This window comes from Pseudopipra pipra, chromosome 28, assembly GCF_036250125.1.
Source record: "Pseudopipra pipra isolate bDixPip1 chromosome 28, bDixPip1.hap1, whole genome shotgun sequence".
Lineage (NCBI taxonomy): Eukaryota > Metazoa > Chordata > Aves > Passeriformes > Pipridae > Pseudopipra > Pseudopipra pipra.
In genome coordinates, this window is record NC_087576.1 from 4,526,439 (window position 1) to 4,544,073 (window position 17,635).

General features: G+C 53.3%; 3 protein-coding genes across 4 annotated transcripts in view; 2 read left to right on the forward strand and 1 right to left on the reverse strand.

Annotated features, from left to right (window-relative positions):
- LOC135403812 (gastrokine-1-like) overlaps positions 1 to 1,265 on the forward strand; it is a 33,217-nt gene extending 31,952 nt beyond the window's left edge. For both annotated transcript variants that reach the window (XM_064638153.1, XM_064638154.1), the window contains exons 5-6: positions 15 to 153; positions 991 to 1,265. In XM_064638153.1, coding sequence (XP_064494223.1) covers positions 15 to 153; positions 991 to 1,088 — 237 coding nt within the window. In that variant the 3' untranslated portion in view covers positions 1,089 to 1,265. The remainder of the gene's footprint in view (positions 1 to 14; positions 154 to 990) is intronic.
- GKN2 (gastrokine 2) overlaps positions 1 to 17,635 on the reverse strand; it is a 122,660-nt gene that overhangs the window by 104,064 nt on the left and 961 nt on the right. The gene's annotated exons all lie outside the window — the stretch shown is intronic.
- Positions 2,447 to 17,213, forward strand: LOC135403810 (uncharacterized). Its single transcript, XM_064638151.1, has 14 exons — positions 2,447 to 2,716; positions 3,554 to 3,645; positions 4,094 to 4,252; positions 4,475 to 4,585; positions 7,703 to 7,841; positions 8,679 to 8,770; positions 9,219 to 9,377; positions 9,600 to 9,710; positions 13,142 to 13,280; positions 13,857 to 13,948; positions 14,386 to 14,526; positions 14,750 to 14,860; positions 16,238 to 16,376; positions 16,947 to 17,213. The coding sequence occupies exons 1-14, from the start codon at positions 2,674 to 2,676 to the stop codon at positions 17,033 to 17,035; spliced, it is 1,617 nt and encodes a 538-aa protein (XP_064494221.1). The 5' UTR covers positions 2,447 to 2,673; the 3' UTR covers positions 17,036 to 17,213.

Consider the following 17,635-nt stretch of genomic DNA (forward strand, 5'->3'; position numbering starts at 1 on the left):
CTTTTGGTGTCTAGAACCAGGTCGGTCTTGGAAGAGTTACAAGGAAGCTCACCTTTGTCACCAGTGGATTGGTCAACAACCTCAACTCCTACGGAGCAAACATCACGGCCATGTGCAGCGGACTCACCACCTACAAAGCTTATGAAGTTCACGGTGAGTGCAAGCAAATCAATTCTGTCTCTCTCTCACCTGGCACTTTTTTCCCCTTGGGGAATGACTACTGCACCAGTGGGCCTCTTCCAACTCAAGACGGACAGAAAGCAAGAGCTTCAGCTTAGGCAGAAAGCCTTCGGCATCTCTGCAGATCAGCACTGCACCAGGCTTGAGTCCCAGCCTGCAGAACTGACCTGCTCCAAACCCTTCCACCTCCCTTCTGTCAAGCTTCACATGGCTTCAGTTTGGACCTTGACTTCTGCCCCTCCTTGACCACCTCTGCAACGCCCAAGCAAAGACAAAGGCTCGTCCCAAGATGCCCTGTCCTTCCCTTTGGACCTTGCTCAGGAGTTCACCCAGCAAGCCACCAAACACTTGTGTGCTTCACAGCACCAGGCCAAGTGGCTTCCTTCCCTGCCGGTTGTTCCCGGGCCGAGGATGGCATTGCCCATGACTTTCAGGACCTGCACTCGGCAGGCTCCTCTCACAAGCTCACGGCCTGACAGGGCCCAGCAACTGGCACCAGCCTGCCCCTGCACTGCCCAGCCCCCTGCACTCCCAACAGACAGTGGAACAGTGCCCCAAGGGCTGCACGGCAACAGCCCCAGCGTGGGCAAGAGCCCGTCTCTGGGGCCATTCCTTCCTCAGCCACACAGCCCAGGCTCTTTGGGCACTCCAAAGGAATCTTCCCCTCGCACGTCTCCAACACTCCTCCTGCAGCCAAGGACTCACGACCTCGCTCGCTCCCGGCAACAACCACCCCCTCTTGCAGAGCGGCAGCCAAGGTCGCAGGCCTCACCTCATGGGCTTTGCATTTTTCTTGTCTTGCTTTTCCAGGAACCCAAGTCAACCGGGGACCATGCGTCACCCTCAATGTCCTGAGAGCTGTGGAGCTGAAGTACTGCAACAACAATGGCAACATTGACCAGGTCTGAAACCCTTACTCTTCTCCACCCGAGGGCGGGGGCTGCCCAAAGCCAAGCCCCATGTCTTTCTTGCCCGGCATCTCCTCTTTGGAGAGCTTACTTCTTGGGGATGCAGAGGCTGAAACACATCGGGGGTGACCAGAGCTTTCCCTTCAAGACCTTGAGCCTGCATTCCTTCTGGCTACTTCTCTTGCACACCTCACACTCTAAAAGCACCACACAGCAGCTGTAAGATGCAGCAATGATTCGGGGAAGGCAGGCAAAGAATTCTTATGGCTACTGCCCAACTTTGCCACAGCCTTGAGCCTTTGTCCTTGGCAAAATCCTCAGCTCACTGCTGGCGCTCCCTGCGGGCAGCACTTCTTCTGTTCTACCAGGGATTTGGGGGCGAGATCACTGACTCCGTTCAAAGGCTGAAGATGTTCTGTCCTTGGTGTTTTAACCTCCCCAGGGTCAGGATCAGGGTCCGGATCAGGGTCAGGATGGCAGCCAGGAAGTCATCATTGCTGGCCAGTCCCAAATTGTCACCCTCCACAAGCAATGGCGCGTGGCAGTTATCCAGCAAACGACCGTCAGTGGCTCCTGGAAAACCATCTGGAACTACAACACAGTGAGTGGCAGGGAGCGCCCTTTGCCGGCCACTGTGCGAGGAGGCTGCCTCCCGCTCCAGCTGACCAAGGCACGGGGCTTCTTGCTTTCTTGTTGAGCTTCTGAGTCCAGGATCTGGGGTAGGAAGTATTGGTATTCCTTGCTGGTTTTAATCCAGACTTTATCCCAGATTTTCCCAGTTGCAAAACGGAACGGCCAGTGCTCAATAACTTTCTCTTTCCAGGGCGTCATTGCAACCAAAGTCCCGCAACAGAACGCCTGCTACATTTCCGTCATGAACAAAAGCGAGATGCCCAGCTTTGACAATCTGGCCACACTCGCCAGACAGAGCAGGGTAAGAGTGCAAAGGAGCAGCAGTTTCTTGCCCTTGGAGTCCACTGGGCCCTTTCTTAACTGTGCTTCTTGCTGCTGGAGAGGAGCAGCTTGTCCCATGTGGCAGGACTGTCTTGCCCTCCACAGCAGTGCGGCTTGGCAATTTGCCCTAGGGATGGTTTGTCCAAAGAAAAGGGGGCCGGGGGGGCCCTCATTCCCTCTGCCAGCTGCACTTTCTCTGAGGAAGCTGAGCTCTGCAGCTTGCTGAGAAACCCTTTCTCTCAGGAATCCTGCAAGGGCACCAATTCTTTGGGCATGGCAATCCTTCCAAGGCCTTCCGAGGCCCTGCAATACCACCCTGCGTTTGTCAGCTCAGACCTTTGCCTTGCAGCTGCCCTTGTCCAGACTCTCTTTTCCTTTGGGGCGGGAGAGAGCTCTGTGCCATGGCAAAGGCACCACTAAAGGCAGGGGGCAGTCACAGCCCAAGCACCGGCTCATCATTGCACAACTCGCCATATGCCCGCCATGAAACGCATCACGCCACTGATCTTGCTGAATGCTCTCTTTTGGTGTCTAGAACCAGGTCGGTCTTGGAAGAGTTACAAGGAAGCTCACCTTTGTCACCAGTGGATTGGTCAACAACCTCAACTCCTACGGAGCAAACATCACGGCCATGTGCAGTGGACTCACCACCTACAAAGCTTATGAAGTTCACGGTGAGTGCAAGCAAATCAATTCTGTCTCTCTCTCGCCTGGCACTTTTTTCCCCTTGGGGAATGACTACTGCACCAGTGGGCCTCTTCCATCTCAAGACGGACAGAAAGCAAGAGCTTCAGGTTAGGCAGAAAGCCTTCGGCATCTCTGCAGATCAGCACTGCACCAGGCTTGAGTCCCAGCCTGCAGAACTGACCTGCTCCAAACCCTTCCACCTCCCTTCTGTCAAGCTTCACATGGCTTCAGTTTGGACCTTGACTTCTGCCCCTCCTTGACCACCTCTGCAACACCCGAGCAAAGACAAAGGCTCGTCCCAAGATGCCCTGTCCTTCCCTTTGGACCTTGCTCAGGAGTTCACCCAGCAAGCCACCAAACACCTGTGTGCTTCACAGCACCAGGCCAAGTGGCTTCCTTCCCTGCTGGTTGTTCCCGGGCCGAGGATGGCATTGCCCATGACTTTCAGGACCTGCACTCGGCAGGCTCCTCTCACAAGCTCACAGCCTGACAGGGCCCAGCAACTGGCACCAGCCTGCCCCTGCACTGCCCAGCCCCCTGCACTCCCAACAGACAGTGGAACAGTGCCCCAAGGGCTGCACGGCAACAGCCCTAGCGTGGGCAAGAGCCCGTCTCTGGGGCCATTCCTTCCTCAGCCACACGGCCCAGGCTCTTTGGGCACTCCAAAGGAATCTTCCCCTCGCACGTCTCCAACACTGCTCCTGCAGCCAAGGACTCACGACCTCGCTCGCTCCCGGCAACAACCACCCCCTCTTGCAGAGCGGCAGCCAAGGTCACAGGTTTCACCTCATGGGCTTTGCATTTTTCTTGTCTTGCTTTTCCAGGAACTCAAGTCAACCGGGGACCATGCGTCACCCTCAATGTCCTGAAAGTTGTGGACCTGAAGTACTGCAACAACAATGGCAACATTGACCAGGTCTGAAACCCTTACTCTTCTCCACCCGAGGGTGGGGGCTGCCCAAAGCCAAGCCCCATGTCTTTCTTGCCCGGCATCTCCTCTTTGGAGAGCTTACTTCTTGGGGATGCAGAGGCTGAAACACATCGGGGGTGACCAGAGCTTTCCCTTCAAGACCTTGAGCCTGCATTCCTTCTGGCTACTTCTCTTGCACGCCTCACACTCTAAAAGCACCACACAGCAGCTGTAAGATGCAGCAATGATTCGGGGAAGGCAGGCAAAGAATTCTTATGGCTACTGCCCAACTTTGCCACAGCCTTGAGCCTTTGTCCTTGGCAAAATCCTCAGCTCACTGCTGGCGCTCCCTGCGGGCAGCACTTCTTCTGTTCTACCAGGGATTTGGGGGCGAGATCACTGACTCCGTTCAAAGGCTGAAGATGTTCTGTCCTTGGTGTTTTAACCTCCCCAGGGTCAGGATCAGGGTCCGGATCAGGGTCAGGATGGCAGCCAGGAAGTCATCATTGCTGGCCAGTCCCAAATTGTCACCCTCCACAAGCAATGGCGCGTGGCAGTTATCCAGCAAACGACCGTCAGTGGCTCCTGGAAAACCATCTGGAACTACAACACGGTGAGTGGCAGGGAGCGTCCTTCGCTGGCCACTGTGCGAGGAGGCTGCCTCCCGCTCCAGCTGACCAAGGCACGGGGCTTCTTGCTTTCTTGTTGAGCTTCTGAGTCCAGGATCTGGGGTAGGAAGTATTGGTATTCCTTGCTGGTTTTAATCCAGACTTTATCCCAGATTTTCCCAGTTGCAAAACGGAACGACCAGTGCTCAATAACTTTCTCTTTCCAGGGCGTCATTGCAACCAAAGTCCCGCAACAGAACGCCTGCTACATTTCCATCATGAACAAAAGCAAGATGCCCAGCTTTGACAATCTGGCCAGACTGGCCAGAGAGAGCAGGGTAAGAGTGCAAAGGAGCAACAGTTTCTTGCCCTTGGAGTCCATGGGGCCGTTTCTTAACTCTGCTTTTTGCTGCTGGAGAGGAGCAGCTTGTCCCACGTGGCAGGACTGTCTTGCCCTCCACAGCAGTGCGGCTTGGCAATTTGCCCTAGGGATGGTTTGTCCAAAGAAAAAAGGGCCGGGGGGGCCCTCATTCCCTCTACCAGCTGCACTTTCTCTGAGGAAGCTGAGCTCTGCAGCTTGCTGAGAAACCCTTTCTCTCAGGAATCCTGCAAGGGCACCAATTCTTTGGGCATGGCAATCCTTCCAAGGCCTTCCGAGGCCCTGCAATACCCCCCTGCATTTGTCAGCTCACACCTTTGCCTTGCAGCTACCCTTGTCCAGACTCCCTTTTCCTTTGGGGCGGGAGAGAGCTCTGTGCCATGGCAAAGGCACCACTAAAGGCAGGGGGCAGTCACAGCCCAAGCACTGGCTCATCATTGCACAACTCACCATATGCCCGCCATGAAACGCATCACGCCACTGATCTTGCTGATGCTCTCTTTTGGTGTCTAGAACCAGGTCGGTCTTGGAAGAGTTACAAGGAAGCTCACCTTTGTGGCCAAGGGGTTGGACAGCAACCTCAAGTCTTATGAATCAGACATCTTCTCTATGTGCAGCGGACTCACCAGCTACAAAGCTTATGAAGTTCACGGTGAGTGCAAGCAAATCAATTCTGTCTCTCTCTCACCTGGCACTTTTTTCCCCTTGGGGAATGACTACTGCACCAGTGGGCCTCTTCCATCTCAAGACGGACAGAAAGCAAGAGCTTCAGGTTAGGCAGAAAGCCTTCGGCATCTCTGCAGATCAGCACTGCACCAGGCTTGAGTCCCAGCCTGCAGAACTGACCTGCTCCAAACCCTTCCACCTCCCTTCTGTCAAGCTTCACATGGCTTCAGTTTGGACCTTGACTTCTGCCCCTCCTTGACCACCTCTGCAACACCCGAGCAAAGACAAAGGCTCGTCCCAAGATGCCCTGTCCTTCCCTTTGGACCTTGCTCAGGAGTTCACCCAGCAAGCCACCAAACACCTGTGTGCTTCACAGCACCAGGCCAAGTGGCTTCCTTCCCTGCTGGTTGTTCCCGGGCCGAGGATGGCATTGCCCATGACTTTCAGGACCTGCACTCGGCAGGCTCCTCTCACAAGCTCACAGCCTGACAGGGCCCAGCAACTGGCACCAGCCTGCCCCTGCACTGCCCAGCCCCCTGCACTCCCAACAGACAGTGGAACAGTGCCCCAAGGGCTGCACGGCAACAGCCCCAGCGTGGGCAAGAGCCCGTCTCTGGGGCCATTCCTTCCTCAGCCACACGGCCCAGGCTCTTTGGGCACTCCAAAGGAATCTTCCCCTCGCACGTCTCCAACACTCCTCCTGCAGCCAAGGACTCACGACCTCGCTCGCTCCCGGCAACAACCACCCCCTCTTGCAGAGCGGCAGCCAAGGTCACAGGTTTCACCTCATGGGCTTTGCATTTTTCTTGTCTTGCTTTTCCAGGAACTCAAGTCAACCGGGGACCATGCGTCACCCTCAGTGTCCTGAAAGTTGTGGACCTGAAGTACTGCAACAACAATGGCAACATTGACCAGGTCTGAAACCCTTACTCTTCTCCACCCGAGGGCGGGGGCTGCCCAAAGCCAAGCCCCATGTCTTTCTTGCCCGGCATCTCCTCTTTGGAGAGCTTACTTCTTGGGGATGCAGAGGCTGAAACACATCGGGGGTGACCAGAGCTTTCCCTTCAAGACCTTGAGCCTGCATTCCTTCTGGCTACTTCTCTTGCACGCCTCACACTCTAAAAGCACCACACAGCAGCTGTGAGATGCAGCAATGATTCGGGGAAGGCAGGCAAAGAATTCTTATGGCTACTGCCCAACTTTGCCACAGCCTTGAGCCTTTGTCCTTGGCAAAATCCTCAGCTCACTGCTGGCGCTCCCTGCGGGCAGCACTTCTTCTGTTCTACCAGGGATTTGGGGGCGAGATCACTGACTCCGTTCAAAGGCTGAAGATGTTCTGTCCTTGGTGTTTTAACCTCCCCAGGGTCAGGATCAGGGTCCGGATCAGGGTCAGGATGGCAGCCAGGAAGTCATCATTGCTGGCCAGTCCCAAATTGTCACCCTCCACAAGACATGGCGCGTGGCAGTTATCCAGCAAACGACCGTCAGTGGCTCCTGGAAAACCATCTGGAACTACAACACGGTGAGTGGCAGGGAGCGCCCTTTGCCGGCCACTGTGCGAGGAGGCTGCCTCCCGCTCCAGCTGACCAAGGCACGGGGCTTCTTGCTTTCTTGTTGAGCTTCTGAGTCCAGGATCTGGGGTAGGAAGTATTGGTATTCCTTGCTGGTTTTAATCCAGACTTTATCCCAGATTTTCCCAGTTGCAAAACGGAACGACCAGTGCTCAATAACTTTCTCTTTCCAGGGCGTCATTGCAACCAAAGTCCCGCAACAGAACGCCTGCTACATTTCCGTCATGAACAAAAGCGAGATGCCCAGCTTTGACAATCTGGCCACACTCGCCAGACAGAGCAGGGTAAGAGTGCAAAGGAGCAGCAGTTTCTTGCCCTTGGAGTCCATGGGGCCGTTTCTTAACTCTGCTTTTTGCTGCTGGAGAGGAGCAGCTTGTCCCACGTGGTAGGACTGTCTTGCCCTCCACAGCAGTGCGGCTTGGCAATTTGCCCTAGGGATGGTTTGTCCAAAGAAAAGGGGGCCGGGGGGGCCCTCATTCCCTCTGCCAGCTGCACTTTCTCTGAGGAAGCTGAGCTCTGCAGCTTGCTGAGAAACCCTTTCTCTCAGGAATCCTGCAAGGGCACCAATTCTTTGGGCATGGCAATCCTTCCAAGGCCTTCCGAGGCCCTGCAATACCACCCTGCGTTTGTCAGCTCAGACCTTTGCCTTGCAGCTGCCCTTGTCCAGACTCTCTTTTCCTTTGGGGCGGGAGAGAGCTCTGTGCCATGGCAAAGGCACCACTAAAGGCAGGGGGCAGTCACAGCCCAAGCACCGGCTCATCATTGCACAACTCGCCATATGCCCGCCATGAAACGCATCACGCCACTGATCTTGCTGAATGCTCTCTTTTGGTGTCTAGAACCAGGTCGGTCTTGGAAGAGTTACAAGGAAGCTCACCTTTGTCACCAGTGGATTGGTCAACAACCTCAACTCCTACGGAGCAAACATCACGGCCATGTGCAGTGGACTCACCACCTACAAAGCTTATGAAGTTCACGGTGAGTGCAAGCAAATCAATTCTGTCTCTCTCTCGCCTGGCACTTTTTTCCCCTTGGGGAATGACTACTGCACCAGTGGGCCTCTTCCATCTCAAGACGGACAGAAAGCAAGAGCTTCAGGTTAGGCAGAAAGCCTTCGGCATCTCTGCAGATCAGCACTGCACCAGGCTTGAGTCCCAGCCTGCAGAACTGACCTGCTCCAAACCCTTCCACCTCCCTTCTGTCAAGCTTCACATGGCTTCAGTTTGGACCTTGACTTCTGCCCCTCCTTGACCACCTCTGCAACACCTGAGCAAAGACAAAGGCTCGTCCCAAGATGCCCTGTCCTTCCCTTTGGACCTTGCTCAGGAGTTCACCCAGCAAGCCACCAAACACCTGTGTGCTTCACAGCACCAGGCCAAGTGGCTTCCTTCCCTGCTGGTTGTTCCCGGGCCGAGGATGGCATTGCCCATGACTTTCAGGACCTGCACTCGGCAGGCTCCTCTCACAAGCTCACAGCCTGACAGGGCCCAGCAACTGGCACCAGCCTGCCCCTGCACTGCCCAGCCCCCTGCACTCCCAACAGACAGTGGAACAGTGCCCCAAGGGCTGCACGGCAACAGCCCTAGCGTGGGCAAGAGCCCGTCTCTGGGGCCATTCCTTCCTCAGCCACACGGCCCAGGCTCTTTGGGCACTCCAAAGGAATCTTCCCCTCGCACGTCTCCAACACTCCTCCTGCAGCCAAGGACTCACGACCTCGCTCGCTCCCGGCAACAACCACCCCCTCTTGCAGAGCGGCAGCCAAGGTCACAGGTTTCACCTCATGGGCTTTGCATTTTTCTTGTCTTGCTTTTCCAGGAACTCAAGTCAACCGGGGACCATGCGTCACCCTCAATGTCCTGAAAGTTGTGGACCTGAAGTACTGCAACAACAATGGCAACATTGACCAGGTCTGAAACCCTTACTCTTCTCCGCCCGAGGGTGGGGGCTGCCCAAAGCCAAGCCCCATGTCTTTCTTGCCCGGCATCTCCTCTTTGGAGAGCTTACTTCTTGGGGATGCAGAGGCTGAAACACATCGGGGGTGACCAGAGCTTTCCCTTCAAGACCTTGAGCCTGCATTCCTTCTGGCTACTTCTCTTGCACGCCTCACACTCTAAAAGCACCACACAGCAGCTGTGAGATGCAGCAATGATTCGGGGAAGGCAGGCAAAGAATTCTTATGGCTACTGCCCAACTTTGCCACAGCCTTGAGCCTTTGTCCTTGGCAAAATCCTCAGCTCACTGCTGGCGCTCCCTGCGGGCAGCACTTCTTCTGTTCTACCAGGGATTTGGGGGCGAGATCACTGACTCCGTTCAAAGGCTGAAGATGTTCTGTCCTTGGTGTTTTAACCTCCCCAGGGTCAGGATCAGGGTCCGGATCAGGGTCAGGATGGCAGCCAGGAAGTCATCATTGCTGGCCAGTCCCAAATTGTCACCCTCCACAAGACATGGCGCGTGGCAGTTATCCAGCAAACGACCGTCAGTGGCTCCTGGAAAACCATCTGGAACTACAACACGGTGAGTGGCAGGGAGCGTCCTTCGCTGGCCACTGTGCGAGGAGGCTGCCTCCCGCTCCAGCTGACCAAGGCACGGGGCTTCTTGCTTTCTTGTTGAGCTTCTGAGTCCAGGATCTGGGGTAGGAAGTATTGGTATTCCTTGCTGGTTTTAATCCAGACTTTATCCCAGATTTTCCCAGTTGCAAAACGGAACGACCAGTGCTCAATAACTTTCTCTTTCCAGGGCGTCATTGCAACCAAAGTCCCGCAACAGAACGCCTGCTACATTTCCATCATGAACAAAAGCAAGATGCCCAGCTTTGACAATCTGGCCAGACTGGCCAGAGAGAGCAGGGTAAGAGTGCAAAGGAGCAACAGTTTCTTGCCCTTGGAGTCCATGGGGCCGTTTCTTAACTCTGCTTTTTGCTGCTGGAGAGGAGCAGCTTGTCCCACGTGGCAGGACTGTCTTGCCCTCCACAGCAGTGCGGCTTGGCAATTTGCCCTAGGGATGGTTTGTCCAAAGAAAAGGGGGCCGGGGGGGCCCTCATTCCCTCTGCCAGCTGCACTTTCTCTGAGGAAGCTGAGCTCTGCAGCTTGCTGAGAAACCCTTTCTCTCAGGAATCCTGCAAGGGCACCAATTCTTTGGGCATGGCAATCCTTCCAAGGCCTTCCGAGGCCCTGCAATACCCCCCTGCATTTGTCAGCTCACACCTTTGCCTTGCAGCTACCCTTGTCCAGACTCCCTTTTCCTTTGGGGCGGGAGAGAGCTCTGTGCCATGGCAAAGGCACCACTAAAGGCAGGGGGCAGTCACAGCCCAAGCACTGGCTCATCATTGCACAACTCACCATATGCCCGCCATGAAACGCATCACGCCACTGATCTTGCTGATGCTCTCTTTTGGTGTCTAGAACCAGGTCGGTCTTGGAAGAGTTACAAGGAAGCTCACCTTTGTGGCCAAGGGGTTGGACAGCAACCTCAAGTCTTATGGATCAGACATCTTCTCTATGTGCAGCGGACTCACCAGCTACAAAGCTTATGAAGTTCACGGTGAGTGCAAGCAAATCAATTCTGTCTCTCTCTCACCTGGCACTTTTTTCCCCTTGGGGAATGACTGCTGCACCAGTGGGCCTCTTCCAACTCAAGACGGACAGAAAGCAAGAGCTTCAGCTTAGGCAGAAAGCCTTCGGCATCTCTGCAGATCAGCACTGCACCAGGCTTGAGTCCCAGCCTGCAGAACTGACCTGCTCCAAACCCTTCCACCTCCCATCTGTCAAGCTTCATGTGGCTTCAGTTTGGGCCCTGACTTTTGGCCCACCTTGACCTCCTCAGCAACACCCGAGCAAAGACAAAGGCTCGTCCCAAGATGCCCTGTCCTTCCCTTTGGACCTTGCTCAGGAGTTCACCCAGCAAGCCACCAAACACCTGTGTGCTTCACAGCACCAGGCCAAGTGGCTTCCTTCCCTGCCGGTTGTTCCCAGGCCAAGGATGGCATTGCCCATGACTTTCATGACCTGCACTCGGCAGGCTCCTCTCACAAGCTCACGGCCTGACAGGGCCCAGCAACTGGCACCAAGCCTGCCCCTGCAGTGCCCAGGGTCAGGTTTTTCTTGTCTTGCTTTTCCAGGAACCCAAGTCAACCGGGGACCATGCGTCACCCTCAGTGTCCTGAGAGTTGTGGAGCTGAAGTACTGCAACAACAATGGCAACATTGACCAGGTCTGAAACCCTTACTCTTCTCCACCCGAGGGCGGGGGCTGCCCAAAGCCAAGCCCCATGTCTTTCTTGCCCGGCATCTCCTCTTTGGAGAGCTTACTTCTTGGGGATGCAGAGGCTGAAACACATCGGGGGTGACCAGAGCTTTCCCTTCAAGACCTTGAGCCTGCATTCCTTCTGGCTACTTCTCTTGCACGCCTCACACTCTAAAAGCACCACACAGCAGCTGTAAGATGCAGCAATGATTCGGGGAAGGCAGGCAAAGAATTCTTATGGCTACTGCCCAACTTTGATCTTTTGTCCTTGGCAAAATCCTGAGCTCACTGCTGGTGCTCCCTGCGGGCAGCACTTCTTCTGTTCTACCAGGGATTTGGGGGCGAGATCACTGACTCCGTTCAAAGGCTGAAGATGTTCTGTCCTTGGTGTTTTAACCTCCCCAGGGTCAGGATCAGGGTCCGGATCAGGGTCAGGATGGCAGCCAGGAAGTCATCATTGCTGGCCAGTCCCAAATTGTCACCCTCCACAAGACATGGCGCGTGGCAGTTATCCAGCAAACGACCGTCAGTGGCTCCTGGAAAACCATCTGGAACTACAACACGGTGAGTGGCAGGGAGCGCCCTTTGCCGGCCACTGTGCGAGGAGGCTGCCTCCCGCTCCAGCTGACCAAGGCACGGGGCTTCTTGCTTTCTTGTTGAGCTTCTGAGTCCAGGATCTGGGGTAGGAAGTATTGGTATTCCTTGCTGGTTTTAATCCAGACTTTATCCCAGATTTTCCCAGTTGCAAAACGGAACGGCCAGTGCTCAATAACTTTCTCTTTCCAGGGCGTCATTGCAACCAAAGTCCCGCAACAGAACGCCTGCTACATTTCCGTCATGAACAGAACCGAGATGCCCAGCTTTGATAATCTGGCCACACTCGCCAGACAGAGCAGGGTAAGAGTGCAAAGGAGCAACAGTTTCTTGCCCTTGGAGTCCACTGGGCCCTTTCTTAACTCTGCTTTTTGCTGCTGGAGACGAGCAGTTTGTCCCACGTGGCAGGACTGTCTTGCCCTCCACAGCAGTGCGGCTTGGCAATTTGCCCTAGGGATGGTTTGTCCAAAGAAAAGGGGGCCGGGGGGCCCTCATTCCCTCTGCCAGCTGCGCTTTCTCTGAGGAAGCTGAGCTCTGCAGCTTGCTGAGAAACCCTTTCTCTCAGGAATCCTGCAAGGGCACCAATTCTTTGGGCATGGCAATCCTTCCAAGGCCTTCCGAGGCCCTGCAATACCCCCCTGCATTTGTCAGCTCACACCTTTGCCTTGCAGCTGCCCTTGTCCAGACTCTCTTTTCCTTTGGGGTGGGAGAGAGCGTCTCCGTGGTGCCCAGCCTTTCCCCCACACCAGTGGCATGAGCCGCAACTGCAGGCCCGTGGCCGTAGCTGAGGAAGGAGCTAGAGAGCAGCGGGAAGCCGAGCTCATAGGAGGAAAGACAGGCATCCCGGGGCTTGGTGCAGGTGACAAAGGCCCCCAGTAGGAGACCAGAGTGGAAGTTCATGGGAAACAAAGCACTCTGGAGCCCTTCCGAAAGACCTGTCCCGCTCCAACCCCCACACTTCTCAGACAGGTCCTAAGCAGCACTTGCAAAGAGTCCCAGTGGAAAAAGGACCTGCGCGCTCCTACTGCTGCTCTCTTTGCTTCCCTTTGAGGTGGTTGCAGAAAGAGACTTCTCCTGCCAGGCTTCCAGCCTCCAACCTGAGGAGCTCTGAGGGGCCAGGGCAGCGACTGAGCAAATGATTTGCTCGAACGTCTGCCTTAACACACCGGCTGCGCTCCTCCGCTCCGGCTCCGCGCTTGCCCTGCGCTGCTGCCCCTTCTCCTTAGGCTCCCTGCACCTTGACTGCCTTACAAAGGGCTGCCTTAGGAACTGTCTTCAAGGCACACTACTGCTCCCATGGGCCCCAGGCCATTCAAAGGCACCACTAAAGGCAGGGGGCAGTCACAGCCCAAGCACTGGCTCATCATTGCACAACTCGCCATATGCCCGCCATGAAACGCATCACGCCACTGATCTTGCTGAATGCTCTCTTTTGGTGTCTAGAACCAGGTCAGTCTTGGAAGAGTTACAAGGAAGCTCACCTTTGTCACCAGTGGATTGGTCAACAACCTCAACTCCTACGGACAAGACATCACGGCCATGTGCAGCGGACTCACCACCTACAAAGCTTATGAAGTTCACGGTGAGTGCAAGCAAATCAATTCTGTCTCTCTCTCACCTGGCACTTTTTTCCCCTTGGGGAATGACTACTGCACCAGTGGGCCTCTTCCAACTCAAGACGGACAGAAAGCAAGAGCTTCAGCTTAGGCAGAAAGCCTTCGGCATCTCTGCAGATCAGCACTGCACCAGGCTTGAGTCCCAGCCTGCAGAACTGACCTGCTCCAAACCCTTCCACCTCCCTTCTGTCAAGCTTCATGTGGCTTCAGTTTGGGCCCTGACTTTTGGCCCACCTTGACCTCCTCTGCAACGCCCAGGCAAAGACAAAGGCTCGTCCCAAGATGCCCTGTCCTTCCCTTTGGACCTTGCTCAGGAGTTCACCCAGCAAGCCACCAAACATTTGTGTGCTTCACAGCACCAGGCCAAGTGGCTTCCTTCCCTGCCGGTTGTTCCCGGGTCAAGGATGGCATTGCCCATGACTTTCAGGACCTGCACTCGGCAGGCTCCTCTCACAAGCTCATGGCCTGACAGGGCCCAGCAACTGGCACCAGCCTGCCCCTGCAGTGCCCAGGGTCAGGTTTTTCTTGTCTTGCTTTTCCAGGAACCCAAGTCAACCGGGGACCATGCGTCACCCTCAATGTCCTGAGAGCTGTGGAGTTGAAGTACTGCAACAACAATGGCAACACTGACCAGGTCTGAAACCCTTACTCTTCTCCACCCGAGGGCGGGGGCTGCCCAAAGCCAAGCCCCATGTCTTTCTTGCCCGGCATCTCCTCTTTGGAGAGCTTACTTCTTGGGGATGCAGAGGCTGAAACACATCGGGGGTGACCAGAGCTTTCCCTTCAAGACCTTGAGCCTGCATTCCTTCTGGCTACTTCTCTTGCACGCCTCACACTCTAAAAGCACCACACAGCAGCTGTGAGATGCAGCAATGATTCGGGGAAGGCAGGCAAAGAATTCTTATGGCTACTGCCCAACTTTGCCACAGCCTTGAGCCTTTGTCCTTGGCAAAATCCTCAGCTCACTGCTGGCGCTCCCTGCGGGCAGCACTTCTTCTGTCCTACCAGGGGTCTGGGTAGTTCACTAATTCACTTCAAAATCTAATCGTGTTCCATTATTTGGCGTTTTAGTCTCAGCAGAGTGATGACAACTGCCAGATCTCTGTTGGGGGAGTCTTCCAAAATATGACCATCAATAGTCAAACACGTGTGGCAGTTTTTGAACAAAGAAGCAACGATTTGTCTTGGAAAACCATCTGGAACTACAACACGGTGAGTGGCAGGGTGCGCGCTTTGCCAGGCACTGTGCGAGGAGGCTGCCTCCCGCTCCAGCTGACCAAGGCACGGGGCTTCTTGCTTTCTTGTTGAGCTTCTGAGTCCAGGATCTGGGGTAGGAAGTATTGGTATTCCTTGCTGGTTTTTATCCAGACTTTTTTCCATTTTTTTGCCAGTTGGAAAAGTGAACTGTGAGTGCTCAATAACTTTCTCCTTACAGGGCGTCATTGCAACCAAAGTGATGCAAGAGAGAACTTGCTACATTTCCGTCATGAACCAGAAGGAGATGCCCAGCTTTGATGCCCTGCTCAGACTGGCTGCAGAGAACAGGGTAAGATTAAAAGCAGAATTTGCCTCAGATGTTGTAGAGTAATTAATATTCATTTTTTTGTCTGCGTTATTGGTATTTTCAAAAACTTATTAATGATTGTGTATATTAAACGCTATTTATTTTCACTTTAGTGATGTTTTCAGGTACATAATTTGAAATCTTTTAAAATTTACAGTGTTATCCATGTTCAAATGCCTGTAGTGCAGGTTAATAATGTTTGTTCAAAGTTGCAGGTTACGTAGATTACTTTTACAATGCTTTAAATGGGTGTTTAAATTCAACCTTTGTTATACTGTCATATAATCCAAGATTTTACATTCTTGGCTGAAATACATTTGCTTTTCAGAGTCTCTCATTTGCAGTGCAAAAACTATATTTTCTCCACTAGGTCTAATTCAGGAATGACAAATCTTGAAGCATGGAGAGTTTAATTAAGTTTAAATAACCTTTCAAACTTTTTCAAAAGAACCTTACACCATATTAGCCTTAGTTCAGCCCACTGATTTTAAAATCTCAGCATTCAGCAGACACTGTTGGTAGACACTGGCTTTCCTTGAAGACTGAGAAGTGAGTCCTTAAAAAAATCCAGGCTTTAAAGGGCAAGAAAACTGTGGCAGGTTAAGATAAACAGGAGAAGGACCCCAGTAAAAGCATAAGCAAAAAGATGCAGCTTTAGCTGTAATTCCAGGCTAGCTTGTCCTAAGGTTTATGTCAGAGACCTTGAAGCTCATTTCAACTCCTTGCTTGCCAGTGAGAAGGAAGCAGAGTGCAATGGGCAGAGGCACCGTGACCATATTGCGCATATTTTGAAAGCCTTTAACAATCCCAGCCATCCCAGCCAAGTGTGTCTTTCCACTGGATTCCATGGGGCCGTTTCTTAACTCTGCTTTTTGCTGCTGGAGAGGAGCAGCTTGTCCCACGTGGCAGGACTGTCTTGCCCTCCACAGCAGTGCGGCTTGGCAATTTGCCCTAGGGATGGTTTGTCCAAAGAAAAGGGGGCCGGGGGGGCCCTCATTCCCTCTGCCAGCTGCACTTTCTCTGAGGAAGCTGAGCTCTGCAGCTTGCTGAGAAACCCTTTCTCTCAGGAATCCTGCAAGGGCACCAATTCTTTGGGCATGGCAATCCTTCCAAGGCCTTCCGAGGCCCTGCAATACCCCCCTGCATTTGTCAGCTCACACCTTTGCCTTGCAGCTACCCTTGTCCAGACTCCCTTTTCCTTTGGGGCGGGAGAGAGCTCTGTGCCATGGCAAAGGCACCACTAAAGGCAGGGGGCAGTCACAGCCCAAGCACCGGCTCATCATTGCACAACTCGCCATATGCCCGCCATGAAACGCATCACGCCACTGATCTTGCTGAATGCTCTCTTTTGGTGTCTAGAACCAGGTCAGTCTTGGAAGAGTTACAAGGAAGCTCACCTTTGTCACCAAGGGATTGGACAGCAACCTCAACTCTTATGGAGCAGACATCTTCTCTATGTGCAGCGGACTCACCACCTACATGACCTATGAAGTTCATGGTGGGTGCAAGCAAATCAGTTCTGTCTCCCATTGGCCTGGCATTTCATTCCCTTGGGGAATGACTACAGCACAAAGGCTCCTCTTCCAACTCAAGATTGACAGAAACCAGGGAACAAAATTACCCCCCTGTAGAATGGCAGCTATTGTTGTAGCTGGTGTAGACTGGTATAAATGAGCTGAGTTGCTGTGGGTGCCTTAATTGTATTTTGATCTCTTGCAATAGTATTTTGTATTAATGGGAAAAAAAATTGTTTTAAATATATCCAAGTGAACTAAGTTTTACTGTGATAATCCTGAAGCACCATCAAAGTATTCTGAGCCTTCCTTCAAGCTGATTGTCTCCAAACCTGTCATGGACAGCTGCTTTACAGCTCAGGCTCAGCTCTGCATGGCAGCATTTCTCTGTACTCCCTGCATGCTTTGCTTTGGCACCTGAGGGTGCTCAATGGGATTCAAAAGGCAAGTGCAATGTGCCAGGTGTTAAGGCCTGTCTACAAATGCACAGATCACTCAACAGTATCTAAACCAGGATCTCATGGTTTTGGTTTTTTCTTTTTTTGTTTGTAAAGGAGCCCAGCTGAATCTCAGATCGTGTACTACACTTGACGTCCTGAAAGTTGTGGACCTGAATTATTGTCGTGGCAATATAATGGCCTGAAAACTTTACGTTTCTTGAACCAAGTGTGGAGGATCCAGAGCTGCTGCCCAAAGCCAACCCTGATGCCCTTCTTCCCAGGCATCTCCCCTTTCCAGAGATCCCTTCTTGAGGATGGAGATGCTAAAATACATGAATGAGTTACCAGAGCTTTCAATTAAAGACCTTCATCATGGATTGACTCCAACTTGTTTGTCTTTACCATTTTTCATTTATGAACACCTGCAGAAATACATTTTGATTGCCTCTCTTTGGCCCCTTTTGAGCCCTTCCAGTGCTCTTTTCAGGGCTCTCAACACAGGGCACACACTCAGAGAGCTGGGCAAGTCCCAGGGTGCGTAGGTTACAAACAAGGCTTTCAGAGTTACAACCTTCCTTTCCCTGGGTAGGGAAAGATGCCTCACATTAAAAATCAAAAGGCAGAAAGAAAGAAGGACAAAGCAATGAATTTGCCTTTATAGGGCAAGAGGAGTCTCCTTTCCTGGAGACTTGCCTTTCTGGGATTTACAGAGTTGTTCTGCTCCTGAAGGAAAGCAAAGTGAGGTCCCCGTTGCTCAGAATTTTAAAACCCACTCTTCTCTAACAGAAAGGGCAGGATGCTCT

What these genes read in the sequence shown, in the direction of transcription:
- LOC135403810 (XM_064638151.1), top strand. Translation starts at nt 2,674, where the DNA reads ATGTGCAGTGGACTCACCACCTACAAAGCTTATGAAGTTCACG. An exon ending in ACAATGGCAACATTGACCAG is followed by an intron (nt 3,646 to 4,093) that starts GTCTGAAACCCT and finishes TAACCTCCCCAG; the next exon opens with GGTCAGGATCAGGGTCCGGA. An exon ending in CCATCTGGAACTACAACACG is followed by an intron (nt 4,253 to 4,474) that starts GTGAGTGGCAGG and finishes TTCTCTTTCCAG; the next exon opens with GGCGTCATTGCAACCAAAGT.